This window comes from Symphalangus syndactylus, chromosome 10 (assembly GCF_028878055.3).
Source record: "Symphalangus syndactylus isolate Jambi chromosome 10, NHGRI_mSymSyn1-v2.1_pri, whole genome shotgun sequence".
In the NCBI taxonomy this organism is placed as follows: Eukaryota; Metazoa; Chordata; class Mammalia; order Primates; family Hylobatidae; genus Symphalangus; species Symphalangus syndactylus.
In genome coordinates, this window is record NC_072432.2 from 135,804,949 (window position 1) to 135,822,416 (window position 17,468).

A 17,468-nucleotide genomic window follows, 5' to 3' on the forward strand; every position below is an offset into this window, starting at 1 on the left:
CAGTATTTGGGAGGTGATTAGGTCATGATAGTGGGGCCCCGTGAATGGGATTATTGCCCTTATAAAAGAGAAGCCCCAGAGACCTGCCTTGCCTCTTCTACCATGTGAGGACAGAACAAGAAGTCGCCATCTATCTGAAAACAGGCCTTCACCAGATACCGAATCTACTGGTGCCTTGAACTTGGACTTCCCAACCTTCAGAACTGTGAGAAATAAATTTCTGTTTTTCAGAAGCCAAAAAAATAAATTTTCTTCTCCATGCTATCTAGTGGGACAGTCCCTAGCCAGGGTCGCTGTTGAGCATTTGAGATGTGGTGAGTGTGACTGAGGAACTGGATTTTAAATTTTACTTAATATAATTTTAAATTTAGATGGTCACTTGTGGCTAGCGGTTCGGCTGTTGGGTAGTGCAGATCTGAAGCATACACAGGTGACCCTGGAATGCCTTGGGGCATGGGGACACTGTCCTCCCATGCAGTGGAAAATCTACAGAGGACTTTTGACTCCTCCAAAACTTAAAACACTAATAGCCTGCTGTTGACCCAAAGCCTTACCAATAACATCAACAGTTGATTCACACATATTTTATATAAATATTATAAACTGTGTTTTTACAATAAAGTAAGCTCAAGAAAAGAAAATGTTATTAAGAAAGCCATAAGGAAGAGAAAATCTAGTCCTATTCATTAAGTGGGAGTGGATCATCATGAAGATCTGCATCTTCATCATCTTTGTGTTGAGTAGGAGAAGGAGGAGGAGGAAGAGGAGGAGGAAGAGGAAGAGGAGGAGGAGGAGGAAGAGGAGGAGGAGGAAGAGGAGGAGGAGGAGGAAGAGGAGGAGGAAGAGGAGGAGGAGGAGGAAGAGGAGGAGGAGGAGGAAGAGGAGGAGGAAGAGGAGGAGGAGGAAGAGGAGGAGGAAGAGGAGGAGGAGGGGGTGGAGGAAGAGGAGGAGGAGGGGGTGGAGGAAGAGGAGGAGGAGGAAGAGGAGGAGGAAGAGGAGGAGGAAGAGGAGGAGGAGGAGGAAGAGGAGGAGGAGGAGGAAGAGGAGGAGGAGGGGGTGGAGGAAGAGGAGGAGGAGGGGGTGGAGGAGGAGGAGGAGGGGGTGGAGGAAGAGGAGGAGGAGGGGGTGGAGGAAGAGGAGGAGGAGGGGGTGGAGGAAGAGGAGGAGGGGGTGGAGGAAGAGGAGGAGGAGGGGGTGGAGGAAGAGGAGGAGGACGGGGTGGAGGAGGAGGAGGGGTCGGTCTTGCTGTCTCAGGGGTAACAGAGGCAGAGGAGAATCCGCATATAAGTGTACCTGCGCAGTTCAAACCTGTGTTGTTCAAGGATCAGCTGTACATTTTGGTGATGAAATAATTTTGTATTTATAAATACGGCCTTTATCTCTGTAGCACTTTCTAGTTGATATTGTGCTTTTCCATATATTCCATATATTCATGTAATCCCAACGTACACTTTCTGGGTAGATCACTGGAGCGGTCAGTCCAGTGGGGAGGCTAGGAGTGCAGACCTGGAGCCATGCTCCCTGGGTTTGTGTCCAGCTCTGCCACTTCCCAGCTGGGTGACCTTGGGCGTGTGGCTGACCCCCTCTGTGCTTCAACAGCACCTACTTCAGAAAGGTGTTGCAAGGATTGAATAAGTTAATTCATGTAAAGTTCTAAGAACTGGCACATAAAAAACGTTGATTAATATTAGCTATTACTATAAATTATTTTTAAAGCTTCTTATCCTTTGATGTTTTCAAAAATAAATTTCTAATTTCAGAGGGATTGTATGCAAAGTCCATATTTCACTGTTTTTAAATGTTTCCCTGCCTCCCCAACCCTGCCTCTGGTTCCACCCTGTCCCGGTCCCTCTTCCTAGTGCTGCCCAGACTGGGTCACCAAACAGGCCTGTCTGAGGGAACCCTTGTCACCTTTGGGGGGAATTCTCTTTGGGCCCTGCCTGGAAGTAAGAGCCATGGAGCCTTCCCAGGCGCTCCTTCTCCTCCTTTCCCCACGCCCGGGGCTTCTGCGTTCCCTGCAGCACTGGAGATGTGGTGTGGCTCTCACGCTTCCCCCAAGCTCTGTGCCTGCTGCCCCATTCTGCTCAGGAGCCTCTTCCTGCTGGGACCCTCTGGTGCTCTGGCCTCACCTCTGTGGCTCCTCCTCCTCCCCAGAGAGGGCGTTCATCTCTGGTCCCATGCTCCTCTATCAGCCTCCACTAGTCAAAGGCAGGGGTGATGTTTCCCTCCTTCCTGTAATCCCAGCACTTAGTAGCATGCCCAGCAAGTGAATCTCTTTGTTGGGTAGTTAAGACAGTGGATTAATATGAAATAAAAATATCCCTTTGGCGATTCTTTTGGTCACACTGTGTTATCTCCTCCAGGCAGGAAAAATACTATTGTATTACAAGGCTCGGACCAAAGACATCCTGATTCGATTCACTGCTTGGTGTTGTATTCTTGTAAGTAAGCAGCGTTCCTCACTGACATTCCTTTCCTTCACATGTATCGATATTTAAAAGGAATAAAATATTTAGCAACACTGAGCTAGCCATTGTCACCACATGGCAGCAGGTACCATTTTCTTCACTTGAATAACAGAGAGGAACAAATCTTTCCACCTGAATGCACAGATTTATTTCCTTAGGAAAATGTCTTTATCAATAAGACAGTGTTTGCCATCAGACAGCCACGAATGCTTGAAGAAATGTGAGGTATGGGCTCTGTGTGGAGAGGCGTATCAGAGAGACTGGGCAAATCAGACCAGGTTGCAGACATCAACTTCCAGATTATATGGGAAAGAGAGTTGCAAGGTTGACTGTGCATTTCATCCTGACTGCAGCCATGCCTCCTCTCCAGAGTCACTGTCATTTAATCAGTAAGCTTACCCTCTTCAACTCAGTAGAATGGTGAAGAGATTTTGGGAGAATATTTTTCAGTTCATACATTTAAAACATATGTTTCCATTTAAAAGAGAAAAATATAAGGCACAAGTTTCAGCCCTCTCTACATGATTAAATAACTAATATATATTGGTGTTGAAACCAAGTGTTTTCTGAGATAATAATATAAAATGTTAACATCCTTCTCTTCCCCATTACAGGGGCTCATTTCTGTTGCTCTGACGAAGGTTTCTGAAAATGAAGGCTTTATTCCAGTAAACAAAAATCTCTGGTATGTATGGAAAAAGCATGATTTTATGGATGATTGTTCATGTTGAAATTGTATTCGTTCCGTACGAGCACTGAAACGTCTCCTCCACCCCTCCCAGGTCCCTTTCGTATGTCACCACGCTCAGTTCTTTTGCCTTCTTCATCCTGCTGGTCCTGTACCCAGTTGTGGATGTGAAGGGGCTGTGGACAGGAACCCCATTCTTTTATCCAGGTAAGTCACCTCCAACCCCAAACAGAGCTGGGATGGTGACTGGGGGGGGCAGGCCCAGGGACCTCTGGAGCATCCTTGGTGCTGGGGTCTTGAGCCACTGCCCTAGCGGCAGGTGTCCAAAAGCCAGGCTGAGGGGGGAAGCAACAGGGCTCACATTGTCCCAGGTCACACCAGATGTCACTGGCCTGCTCCAGAGCAGTTCACCCCATTTTCACCGTGTAGGTTGTGGAGTCGTTGTATGACAGTTTGTGACCCCACCTGTTTCTTCAGGCTATACCAAATTGTGGAGGAGCAGAAATGATTCAGGGCACATTATCCAGTTTCTGGTTCTTTTTTTTTTTTTTTGAGATGGAGTCTCGCTCTGTCACCCAGGCTGGAGTGCAGTGGCGTGATCTCAGCTCACTGCAAGCTCCGCTTCCCGGGTTCACGCCATTCTCCTGCCTCAGCCTCCAGAGTAGCTGGGACTACAGGTGCCCGCCACCACGCCCAGCTAATTTTTTGTATTTTTAGTAGAGATGGGGTTTCACAGTGTTAGCTAGGATGGTCTCGATCTCCTGACCTCGTGATCCGCCCGCCTTGGCCTCCCAAAGTGCTGGGATTACAGGCGTGAGCCACCACGCCCGGCCTCTGGTTCTTAATAATGGGGCTATGCTTGCTTTCTTAATATAAATCCACTACCGTAGAGATTGTGCATTAGAAGAAATATCAAGAGGCGATATCAAGGGATAAATGGAATGATTTAGATGCAATTTCACCTGAGGACTTAGAAACACATCAGATCATTTCAATGCCTCATTTCAGCCCTTTGATTCGAGGAATAGTTACATTCTTTGGACCTCAGATTTTCTGCCTAGAAAATATGTTATTAGTAATAATTTTAGCTTTCCTTTCAGATTTAGTATTCAAGAATTGCACTGTTACAAAATGAATATTATCTAATACCTTTTTTGTTTTTTTGAGACACAGTCTTGCTCTGTTGCCCTGGCTGGAGCGCAGTGGTGTAATTTTGGCTCACTGCAACCTCTGCCTCCCAGGTTCAAGTGATTCTTGTGCCTCAGCCTCCCAAGAAGCTGGGATTACAGGCACACCCCACTACGCCCAGCTAATTTTGTATTTTTAGTAGAGACGGGGTTTCATCATGTTGGCTAGGCTGGTCTCGAACTCCTGGACTTAAGCAATCCACCCACTTTGGCCTCCCAAAGTGCTGGGATTATAGGCGTGAGCCACTACACCAGGCCTTTCAATAATTTTTGATATGGTTTATATTTAAATACCTAAGATATGCATTACTTATTTTTGGCAGTAGCCAACAATGGAAGTGCACACTTTCTGTTTTTTCATTGAACTGGTTTCAAGAATTAAATAGATGGTCAGATGTGACTCATCTGTGAGAAACATGATCTTCTGTATGTCTGTCTCCTTAAGGAATGAATTCCATTCTGGTATACGTCGGCCACGAGGTGTTTGAGAACTACTTCCCCTTTCAGTGGAAGCTGAAGGACAACCAGTCCCACAAGGAGCACCTGACTCAGAACATTGTCGCCACTGCCCTCTGGGTGCTCATTGCCTACGTCCTCTATAGAAAGAAGATTTTTTGGAAAATCTGATGGCTCCCACTGAGATGTGCTGCTGGAAGACTCTAGTAGGCCTGCAGGGAGGACTGAAGCAGCCTTCGTTAAAGGGAAGCATTCATTAGGAAATGACTGACTGCGTGTTTACAGACTCTTGGGGAAGACACTGATGTCCTCAAATTGGTTAACTGTGACACGGCTCACCAGAACTCTGCCTATTTGTGACTTACAGATTTGAAATGTAATGTCTTTTTTCCTCCATCTTCTGTGGAAATGGATGTATTTGGAACTTCATTCCAAGGAGATAAGCTTTAACTTTCCAAAAGGGAATTGCCGTGGGTGTTTTTCTTCTGTGGTGGGTGAAACAATCTGAGGTCTGGTTCTTGCTGACCTTGTTTCCCTGCAAACTTCTTTTCCACGTGTACGCACACACCAACACGAAATGCTGTCACTCCTACTGCGGCTGCTATGAAGCTTACTGGATGTGATGTGTTATAATTTAGTCTATTTTTTTGATTAAATGCAGTTTAATGTTTCCAGAAAGCCAAAGTAATTTTCTTTTCAGATATGCAAGGCTTTGGTGGGTCCAAAAATGTCTATCACAAGTCATTTTTTCCTTTTCCTCTCTCGAAAAGTTAAAATATCTATGTGTTATTCCCATCCCCTCTTGCCTATGTCTCTGTCTGTCTGTCCATCATCTTCCTTCCTCCCCATCTCTCTGTGCATCTGGATGGCAGCCGCTGCCCAGGGGAGTGGCTGTGGGGAGGGCAGGTACTGTCTTTGCCCGTGGGTCCAGCTGAGCCATCCCTGCTGGGTGATGCTGGCCAAGACCCTTGGCCCGCCTGGGCCTTGGCTTCCTCACTTGTGAAATGAGCAGGAAGACGACTCTCAGTTCCTTCCACCTCTTAGACATGGTGAGGTGACAGACATCGAAAGCTTTTCTAAAATCTTCAGAAGAAATAGTTTCATTACAGAAAACTCTTCCAAATAAATAATAATGAAAACTTTTAAAAACTCTCATTGGAGTAAGTTTTTTCAAGATGACCCTCCACAATGGAGGCAGCTTTCCTACTTGTCATCACACAGCTGAAGACGTTGTTTCTTAGGTGTGAAATCGGGGACAAAGGACAAACAGAGACACACGGCATTGTTCCTGGGAGGCATTGTTGCCCTCCTGAGTGTTCTGTGGGAATTTCCTGTGTGAGGAAAACGTGGCCACAGGGTTGTGCTGTACCCACGCTTCCCCGGCGAGACGGCCCTCGGCCTGTGCCGCTGCTTCCACCCTCGCCACTCCACGGCAGCTTTTGGTCTGTTTCCGGCTCTGCCCTCTGCCCTGAACTCTCATCCGGCTTGTACGTGCCTGCTGGACCCCTCCACCTGGAGGCCAGCCCATGTCTCAGGCCCAGCCCTACCCTCCTTTCCTCAAATTCTAAGTGTTTTCTCTTTAGGTTTCCCTGGCTTTGTGAATGGATCATGCGTCTGTAGGTATCATCTTTCCACCTGCCTCACCTCCACCAGATCTCCCCAGTTCTGTCTCCCATCTTCCACCTGCAGCTGCTCTGTTCTCATGGTCGCTGCTGCATCACTGAGTCTGGACCCTTGTTATCATTTTCAAACTGGCCTCCTTTCCTCGTTCCCCCCTTGTTAAAGCCACCTGTCCATTGCCACCAGATTAAGCTTTCTCCAGCCAGATCACCTCTCTTTCAGAAACCTCCATTGACATGGAAACACCATTGTCTGGCACACATACTCACCTTCCCGTCTTGATCCCCACGCATCTTTCCAGCCTCCCCTCCCACTCCACTCCCCCCTCCCTCCTCCCCCTCCCCATCCTCTTGCCTCCCCTCCCCTCTGAATCCAGCCCAGTGGGGCTTCTCCTGCCTCCATCACATCACAGAAGTATCTCCTGCTTCTGGTTTCAATTAGAGCCTTCCCCGATTACATTTTCCTCTTGAATTTTTTCCTATCTACATTTGATCTGTCATGTTTAAACCCCCTACTTCTAAGGGACCTTCTCTAATCTCTTATCCTCATCCCCAAATAGTGTTTTCTTCCTCTGGGTTCTTATAATGTTGGTATCAATCTCACAGCATTTAGTGCTTCCTGCCTGGTGTGACAGTTACCTGTGTGCAGGTGCAATTTCTAATTTCCCACGCTAGACTGTGAGCTTCCTAAGGCAAGAATCATGCCTTGTTGGTTTCTGTATTCCTCATGGTGCCAAACACAGTGCCTTGTACATTGCAGGCGCTAAATAAACATTTTTAAAGCAAAGTGATGTGGATTTTTAAAATAAATATTTAAGTGCTGGTAAGATGAGCATGTGTCCGGAGTGCCCATGAAATGTTCATGGGGCTGTGTGGGGACAGTCGTCATTCCTCCTCCTGCCACCCTTTTCTTGCAGCGAGTCACTGTGGATGGTCCCAGCTATGTCATCCCAAAGTTCAGCAGGGAAAGCTGAGCTGGGCCTCTCCAGGTGAGTTTTCTAGAAGCATTTCTCAAACTGTGGGTTACATCAACTTGGGTGTCTTGAGCTGTAAGGAAGGAACTCCGGAGTCAGTTGGGCTACAGCGGAGCTTCTCTAAGTCCTGCGGGAGGCCAGACCCAGCCTGAGCTTGCAGTTAGCTAGTGGAGGCAGCTGCTGGTGGCCCAGGTGCTCAACACAAGGCATCCCCTCTCCTCCCACAAAGGGTGTGCCATAATCCCCTTCAACAGGAACTGCTTCCCAGAAGCCTCTCAGCAGCCTCCCCTCCTGTCCCATCCGCTAGAAGCGCCTCGCTTGTCCCAAGACCAGCAGGGACAGGGAACTGTCCGAGCCCGTGGCTGTGTGGAGGAAGGCGACCCCCAGCACAAGACTGGATTCCTTTGGGAAGGGAAGAGGGAGTGTGTTGGGGTAAGGGGTAGAGCAGGGGAATGGTCATGGGGCAACAACCTCTGACAGCTGCAACAGGTGCATGGCATCTCACAGGGAGGCAGGGAGGTGTGAGCTCCTAAGTAATGGAGCAAAAAAAATCTGTAGAATGGGGAGAGAAAATGTGACTTAAAAAAATTTTTTTTGCATTTATATTCCTAATTCCTACTTATAATAAAGTGAGTATACTGCCGCTGTAGGTCATAAAATGTATCTTTTCCGTGGCCAAGGGGCATCTTTTATAAATGCATAATAACCCAGTTTGTATCAAAGGGTATCGACTTAAGTGAAATTTCAACATGCTGTTACTTTTTCCTTTTAATGTAATTCTGTTTTCCAAATAAATAGGGGAGACAAATGGACTTTGAGTAAATTTCTCAGCATATCTAACTGCCTTTCACAAACAGATCTTTGTATGGATTGTAAGAAGACTAGGAGTAACTGGGTGCAGTGGCGTGTGCCTATAGGCCCAGGCACTCGAGAGGCTAAGGTGGGAGGATCCCATCAGCTTAGGAGTTCGAGGCTGCAGTGAGCTATGATTGCACAACTGCATTCCAGCCTGGGTGACAGAGCAAGACTGTCTCGAAAGAAAGAAAGCAAAACAAAATTGGGGATAGAGTTTTAAAAGTGCTAAGCAATACACCATATAAGCCATTACCCTATTAATAATGAAGCTTCTGGCATAATTCCAGCTTTTAAAGTCTTTATCACACTTCTTGGTAAGCTTTGAAATTAAGTGGGAAAACTTACTTACCAGTTACGTATTTGTGTAATCTATCAGTTTTCACTAGAATGTAGTAAGCCAGCATTTTTCTTTTAGTAATAGGTTTCTGTTGAGCATTCATTTTAAAATTGTTCTTCAAGCTACATGCATTTCCAAATTCAAAGTGAATGGAAATGCTTGGCCAGGCATGGTGGCTTATGCCTGTAATTCCTGCACTTTGGCCCAAGGTGGGTGGATCACTTGAGGTCAGAAGTTCGAGACCAGCCTGGCCAACATGGTGAAACCGCTTCTTTACCAAAAAATACAAAAAGTCAGGCACGGTGGCAGGCACCTGTAATCCCAGCTACTCTGGAGGCTAAGGCAGAGAATTGCTTGAACCTGGGAGGTGGAGGTTGCAGTGAGCTGAGATCACGGCACTGCACTCCAGCCTGGGCGACAGAGCAAGACTCTGTCTCAAAAACAAAAACAAAAAAACAAACTAACAAAAACAAAGTTAATGGAAATGCTAGATGTTTGCATTATGCCATAAAATGCCTTAGACTTTGTAAACGCCTTATCTAATTGTGTGTGTCAAAAGACTGTAATAGACAAAATACGCCATCACCTGCTGGCTGTTCTTTCCAGAATTCCATCCAAAGTGCTAGATGTGAGGACAGCTGTCTTGCCCACTGTCAGGAGGAGCTTGTGGCTTCCCACAGTGTCCATTACCATTTGCGGTTCGGTGGAATCCTACTCTGACTACTGGAAATTTTTCCATAGACATCAGTTATTTTTCTGATTTTCCACCTTTCATGGTCAGCTGTTCTTGTATTTTATCGTATATGTAGTCACACCTATACTTCCATAAACGAGAGTTTCTATTCTGATATTTGGTCACAGTCTGAGAGTCATTTGGCTACAAACTGGTGCATCCCTCTCCCTACATCCTGTGCGGCTCTGTCCAGGTCACAGCTGGTTGAACAGAGGTACAGCCCGGCAGTGTGACAACCTCAGGTGATGCTTTCCTGTCAAAGGACACCAAGAGGACACTGGCCACTAACACTGTCACAGCAAGGAGGTGCAGCGTGAATGGAGAGCAAAGGCTGGAGACGTCTTAAAGGGCGGGGTGCGTCACCGAGGAGGCACTGAGGGGGATGGCTGTCCTTTTGTTTTATTTCATGTTTTTTTTGAGACGGAGTCTCGCTCTGTCGCCCAGGCTGGAGTGCAGTGGCGCAATCTCGGCTCACTGCAAGCTCCGCCTCCCGGGTTCACGCCATTCTCCTGCCTCAGCCTCCGAGTAGCTGGGACTACAGGCGCCCGCCACCACGCCCGGCTAATTTTTTTGTATTTTTAGTAGAGACGGGGTTTCACCGTGGTCTCGATCTCCTGACCTCGTGATCCACCCGCCTCGGCCTCCCAAAGTGCTGGGATTACAAGCGTGAGCCACCGCGCCTGGCATGGCTGTGCTTTTGACCACGCCACCTAGCTTCTGTTCATTGACGTTGTCCGGGGGAGAAACAAACGGTCTGTCTTTGTAATAGGAGGCAGCGATGCAAGTTGTAGGAAGACGCCCACTGAATTGTGGCTTGCACAGGCAGGAGGGCCCTGCGTGAGGGGTGGCCCAGAAGAGCCAAGTGAGGGACGCAGCTCTGGGGCCTCTTGCCCCTGGAGGTTGCCCCAGAGGCGGGGCCGCGACCTTGACCCACAGGGCTGGGTGGGGCTGAAAATGGGCTCCCAGACCAGCGTGAGGAGCTGCGCCCAGGCCTAGCACGCGGTTTGGCCGCGGCTGCAGCTTAGCGTCTGGGCCACGCCAGGCAGGCTCCCGGGGCCGTCCACTGCCCCACCAGGAACGTTCTGGGCTCTTCTGCTGCTCGCGGAAGCAAGTGAAATCCAGCCTCAAAGATTCTGATGGAAGAACACCTGCGAATGCCGGGCCCTCTAGGCATCCCCCACACCCCACGGCCCCACAGACAGGGTCTTCCTTTGTTGCCCAGGCTGGAGTGCAATTGCGCAGTTATGGCTCAATGCAGCCTTGACCTCACTGGCTCAAGCCATTCTCTCGCCTTAGCCTCCCAGGCTACAGGCGCGCCAACACGCCTGATTTTTTTAAAGTTTTTTTTTGCTTGTTTGTTTGTCTAGCGACGGGGCTCACTCTATTGCCTAGGCTGGTCTCAAACTCCTGGACTCAAGCGATCCTCTGGCCTTGGCCTCTCAAAGTTCTGGGATTTCAGGCGTGAGCCACCGCGCCGGCCCTTGAGACTTTTGACCTCCGTGCCCGCCCCTCTGCCCCAGCCAACCTCGTCTCTCTCCTCCAGCTGGTGGCCTGGGCACGGCCCTCTCCAACACCTCCTGCCCCTCCGCTGTTGAACTTCACATCCAAGTTTATGTCACTTCTCTGTGCCCAGGACATCGGATGGCACCAGCTGACAGTGGCATCCCGTCCCTACAATTTGGGGCTTCACCCATATTCACAAAGGACCAGGGGCGTAAGGACCCCCAACCAGGCACCCGCGTTGGTGAAGTCTCCCCACTTCCTCCATCAGAGCAGGAGCTCCCAATATTCCCCAGTAGGGGCCCCGCCCAAACTACATCCCTTCTCTCCACTAGACCTGGGCTACTCTCTGGGAGAATGAAATGGCCTCTGCCAGACAGGGACTCACCCAGGACACAACCTCTCATCCCGTTGAACAGACTGCGTGTGTCCTCTAGGCTCAAGGAAACCTGACTTGCTGGGCCTGGGGCCCTTTAGCCTGCTCTTACTCAGTATTCATAAGAAACAGCAAAGCATTTCATAGAGTCCACAGATTCATGCAAAAAGGGGAGAAAAGCACAAACACAGCAGCATACATGCACAAGCACACACACATGCACACACACATGCACACACATACATGAATACACACAAGCACAATGCACAAACATACACATGCAAACACAGACAAGCACACACACACACACACCACACACACAAGCATACACATATGCATACATGTACAAGCACACGCATACATACACACCCAAGCACACATGCAAACATGCACACATGCAAATACAAGCAAACATGCACAAGCATACAGATATAAGCACACACAAGCACACACACACAAGCACACATACACCCAAGCACACATGCAAATACAAGCAAACATGCACAAGCATACAGATATAAGCACACACAAGCACACACACACACAAGCACACATACACCAAGCACACACACACACGGACAAGCACACATGCACAAATGTGTGGAAACACACACAAGGACATACGCACAAGCATGCACATGCATAAACACACACAAGCACACATGCACAAGTGCACACGCACAAGTGCACACAAGCACACACATAAACATGCGCAAGTACATACGCACAAGTGCACACGTGCAAGGACACAGACACGAGCATACACATACGCACACACAAACACACACAAGCCCACATGCACAGAGACCTTCAAGGGGCTCCCCCGGGCCCAAAAGGAAGTCATTCCGACTTCCTGCCTAGGTCCTGCAGCCAGAGCAGCAGCAAATGCCCCAGGAGACGGTCCTTTCAGCTTCCTGTGCCCCTCGAGGCCAGGCCTTATTATCCCTTAGCGTGGAGCCCAGTGCAAGCGCCATCACCTGCTGGAGGGAGCCGGGACTCCGCACCCGGGCCTGCCCATAGAAGCCTCGTGCGCTCGTGGCTTTAGTGTGCGCTTTTCCTCCATGCCTGCAGTAAGAGCTGAGGTTTGACCAAACATTCCCTGTTTGTTTCGAGCATTGGTAAAGAGCAGGCCAAAGGGCCCGAGGCCCCACGTTGGCGGCTGCCTTGGGACTAGCAGGCACGCTTTGCAGGATGGGTCCAGTAGGTGTAGAGATCGTTTGCGTTCTTGGTCTGTCTCTGTCATTCCTCTAGAGAGCAGGCCAGGCCTAGCCCAACGAAGGTCTATTCGGCCACAGCCCCTGGTTTGGCGAAAAGGGGGGTGCATGCGGATGGCCTGGGCAGAGGACATAGGCAACCTTTGCCGATGGGTTCCTGGCCCTGGGTCCTGTCCACCCCTGGTCATATGTGGATATGGGTGAAGCTCCAAACTGTAGGGATGGGATGTAACTGCCAACAGAGGCAAGCAGGTCCTGGGCGGGGGCCATGACAGAAGCTCCTGTGTGAGATGTTTGACAGTGGAGGGGCAGGAAGTGATGGAGGGGGCCGTGTCCAGGCCATCTGTAAGAGGAGACAGGCAGCTGGCAGTGGGTGTTCAGTAGGGGTGGCCACAGAGAGCCTCGAGGCCCCCTATTCCCAGACGGACTCCCATCCAAGTCCTTGGAGAACCCCATTAGTACAGCCAGGAGGGAAAACGGTATGGAGGTTCTTCAAAAAATTAAAAATAGAACTGTGATATGATCCAGCTGTGCTAAGTATTTATCTAAAGGATATGGATTTTGCATTTTGAAGAGATATCTGCATTCCCGTGTTCATTACAGCATTGTTCATAAGAGCCAAGTTAGGAAGTCAACCTAAGTGTTCATAAATGAATGAATGAATCCAGAAAATGTAGTATATATTGACAATGGAACACTAGTCAGCCTTTAAAATAGAAAAGGCAATCCTGTCATTTGTGACAACATGGATAAACCTGGAGGGCATTAACTGAAATAAACTAGGTACAGAAAGACAAATCCCACATGATCTCACTTATGTAGAATCCAAAAAAGGAATTCACGGGAGCAGAGAGTAGAATGGAGATTGTCAGGGGCAGACGAGTTGATTGAGGAGATGTGGGTCAAAGGATACAAAAGTCCAGTTAGACAGGAGGTATAAACTGAAGAGCTGCGTTGTGCAACACGGTGACTAGAGTTAACAACAGTGTGTTATTTACGTCTGTGAACCTGCAGAAAGAAGTCACTTGAGAATTGCTGAGACAGTAGATTTTAAGTGTTCTCCCCACAACAATAAAAGTTTGTTAAGTGAGGATTGTGTGAATTAGCTGGACTTAGGCATTCTACAATGTATACATATATCAAAAGATCATGTTGCGCACATACATAGATACAATTTTTATTTGTCAATTAATAAAACTTTGATAACGGAACGCCATTATGATATTGACTATTGAAGGTTATACTTTGAAAATTTTCCAATAGCAACATTGTATGTTTACTTCATACTTTATATTACTTTATTCAGTTTACTGGGTTCTTATGAAATAAAATAATGCAACAAAAACAAAACACATCATCTTTGTGCATTTCTGGCAAGATACCTGCGCAGTAAGTAATTTGGCTTTACCCAAAGAGAGGTCTGGCCCCTTCTCTTGACTTCAGAGAGGTAACCCATGTCACACCTGACAGAGTGTCCTTGTGTAGAGCAGGGCTGCCCACAGCTAACAGTCTCAGGGTATGGGGTGATTATGCCAGAAAGACCAATCATGTAACTTAGGGGAGCGGCTTTGGTCCCCTGATGTGAGTTTGTTTACCTGATGACTGACTTGACCCATGTGAGAAATCATCAGTCAGTCACGTCTACATAGGAAAGCCCAGTCAGATCCCTGGACAGCAGAGTGTGGATGGGCTTCCCTGGCTGAAAATACTCCTAATGTGGTGTTGTGTATCCATGCAGGTAGGCTAACACATCCGGAGGACAGTGGAAGCTTTGCATTTGTAAATCTCCCAGACTCAGCCCTGTGGGTCTCCTCCTTTGGCTGATATGAGTTTGTACCCTTGCCCTGTAATACACTATATCCATGAGTATAATAGTTTCCACTGAGCTCTGTGAGTCCTTCTGTGAATTACTGTATCTGACCGTGGTTTTGTGAACGCCCCAAGCTTGGAAAGGCAGTCTTAAGGAATGTGCCATGAGACTTTGCAGTTTGGCTACCTCTGGGGAACACTCAACAGCCAATCTCCTAGCATACTAGTATTCTATAATATGCATCAGGATTAATCAATATGCACTTGGGCTTAGCTGCAAATTTATGAAAAATAATTAAAATATGTATCTGGTAAAATAAATACCAGTAGCTGTATGCATTCGGCCCTAGGTACTAGACAAGTATTATTTGCTTGGTTTATCACACCAACCTGTGAAATACATAGTTATGCCTAGTTCTAAGGAAGAAGAGAAATAAAAAATAAAAAAAAAAACCCCAGTTGATTAGAATGCTACTCACACACTGTGTTGTAAGAGTGCTATTTAAGAGAATAGACATGGTGACTATACTGTATACATAAACATGTTTAAAAGCTGTTTCTTAGAATGCTTTCTATACACTATGTTGCAAATAGTTTTATTTCAGACTGGATATGGTGGTAACACAATAATGCATATAGTGTAAAGACGTGTTTAAGGATGTTTCTTAGAAAGCTATGTATACACTATGTTGAGATCAGTGTCATTTCCAAGAATGGATGTGGTGAGCACTCCGTATGTAGTGTTAAAAGACACATGTTTACAGATATTTCTAAGAATGCTACATGTACACTATGTTGTGTGTAGTCTTATTACACAGAGCGGATATGAAAACCCCCACGTAATGCATGAGGTGGATGCAGAGACACACATTTCACAGCTGTGTGTCATCATGTTTCTCATACACCATGTGGAGAACAGTGTTACTTCAGGTGGATGTGAAGCCCACACTCTCATGCATGCAGAGTTGGGCTAAAAGACACTTGTTTAAAAGATATTTCTTAGGCGGCTACTTGTACACCATGTCGCATACAGAGTTGTTTCAAAGAATGGATGTGATGAGCATAAAATAATGCCTATAGCAAAGCACTAAAGACACATGTTTTAAAGCTGGTTTGTGGTCTTCTACATAAATACTATGTTAATGTTACATACATTCTACATGCATACAGTGTTTTGGCAGTGAGTGATGTGATGACTGCACTGTAATGCACTTAAGGAATGCTTAAAGACAGAGGTATTACAGGCCAGGTGTGGTGGCTCATGCCTGTAATCCCAGCACTTTGGGAGGTTGAGATGGGCGGATCACCTTAGGTCAGGAGTTCAAGACTAGCCTGACCAACATGGTGAAACCCCGTCTTTACTAAAAATACAAAAATTAGCTGAGTGTGGTGGTGCATGCCTGTAATCCCAGTTATTGGGGAGGCTGAGGCAGAAGAATGGCTTGAATCTGGGAGGCAGAGGTTGCAGTGAGCTGAGATTGCGCCATTGCACTCCAGCCTGGGAGACAAGAGTGAAACTCTGTCTCAAAAAAAAAAAAAAAAGACATAGGTATTACAGATGTCTCTTGAATGTTACTCTTACACTATGCTGAGAGCAGTGTTATTTCAGAAAATGTCTGTGGTGACCACACTCCCTGAAACTAAAATGACTAGATGAACACAATGGGGAAAACATCTATGACATTGGTCTGGGTGATAGTGTTTTGGATGTGACCCCCAAAAGTACAGACAACAAAAGAAAAATTAAGACAAATGGGATTACATCAAACCAAAAAGCTTCTGCCCAGCAAAGGAAACAGAGTGATGAGATAACCTAAGGAATAGGAGAGAGTCTTTGCAAATCAAACTCCTGAAAAGGAGCTAATATCCCATGGCTTCTACCGGCATCCATGAAAATGGCAGGTTAATATGACGACCTACAATAGGATGCAATTGAAGAAGCTGCACACTTATGGGAAGTTTTGGTAATGAGGCTGGGATGCTGAGAGGTGACCTTCTGGCCCCTTTGTAGGCCTGGTAAGAGGACCTGTGAATTCTCTCGGCCAAGTGGTGAGCAAGGTGGGGATGAGTGTCCTGTGCTGTCCTGTCTGTGAACGTAGCGACGAGTGGGTGAGACAGGATTGAAACAAGCAGCCTGAGTACTTTGCTTGTTCATGTTTCTCCTGCTAGGAAAAAGGGGTAAGGGGTCCCCAGAGCTGACACTGAGCCTTGAGTGAATCCAAAGCACTAGAGGTTGATATGGTTGAGCTGTGAGTGGCCAAGAGGCTGCTAGAAACTAAAGGAAAATGTGCTTTGTTAGTGGCTTTCTTACCAGCATGGAGGTGCCCATTCCCTCTGCACTCGGTAATCACCCATCCACCAGTATCCAGCTTCAGCATCCTGAAAGATTAAGCCAAGTATGAATGGGTATTTGAGAGAGGAGAGTAACTCTTTGGAGATAGGTGTTCAGTTAACCATACTGTGTGGCCCCTGGGGCACACAGGGAGCTCTAGGTGCAGGGTAGGTGGAAGCGCAGAGGACTGTAGGGTCTAGAGTGGTGGCAAATGGGCAGAAAGGAGTAAGTTCCGGATCCTGGGTGCTCTCCAAATGCTGGGATGCCCACGGGAGAAGGCAGCACAACCCTTAGAGAAAAATCCCATCACCCAAACCCTCTCCCCACGCCAGCCCCTTCTGGCCTCTTGTGTCCTCACACCCTTGCACAGGGGATGGTGAAATCTTAAGTCAGCCCCTGACTCGGACAGGTGTGAATCACCATGGTCTGTGCTTACTGAGCTAATACTAAGGGTGTTTCATGGCTCTCCATAGTAAATCAAAAATTTGTTTGGGTGACATATGACCAATGAGAGTTCTGTAAATATGGGTATTAACGAACATTATGTGACAATGAAGGCTTTTGTATTATAGAAGCACATATTCAATGATTCTAAGCACAATCCCAATAGTATTTATCTCATTCTTAGGTCATCTTTGCAAAGGAGGCAAAGCCAAGCCGGGTCCTGCTGCTTTGACTGATGGTGGGAAGAGGTGGAGTCCATGGGTCACCAGGCAGTGGGGAAGAGAGGAAACCAGCGTGGACTGCACTTCACTCACCCAGCTCTGTCCTCCTCCTCTGATTGGCACGCTACAAAGCTCAGTAGGGTGTGGTTTCATAGCCTGGGACTCAAGAATCCAGGAATTATATGAGGACCCAGCCCAGGTGCATCTTTGGGAGGCACATGTGAGTATCTGCAGTATACAGAAGACAGATGCACT

General features: G+C 47.4%; 1 protein-coding gene and 1 pseudogene across 5 annotated transcripts in view; both read left to right on the forward strand.

Moving 5' to 3' along the window:
• Nucleotides 1-7,205, forward strand: part of HGSNAT (heparan-alpha-glucosaminide N-acetyltransferase) — a 60,395-nt gene extending 53,190 nt beyond the window's left edge. For 4 of the 5 annotated variants that reach the window (XM_063610970.1, XM_055296129.2, XM_055296130.2 and 1 more), the window contains 4 exons: nucleotides 2,364-2,441; nucleotides 3,083-3,153; nucleotides 3,251-3,363; nucleotides 4,789-7,205. In XM_063610970.1, the coding sequence (XP_063467040.1) occupies nucleotides 2,364-2,441; nucleotides 3,083-3,153; nucleotides 3,251-3,363; nucleotides 4,789-4,970 (444 nt within the window). In that variant the 3' untranslated portion in view covers nucleotides 4,971-7,205. Of the gene's footprint in view, nucleotides 1-1,859; nucleotides 1,947-2,363; nucleotides 2,442-3,082; nucleotides 3,154-3,250; nucleotides 3,364-4,788 lie in introns of all 5 variants that reach the window. The other variant, XM_055296128.2, reaches the window with a different exon arrangement.
• On the forward strand, nucleotides 6,139-7,205 carry LOC129491678 (uncharacterized; annotated as a pseudogene).
• Nucleotides 7,206-17,468: the final 10,263 nt, after the last annotated feature.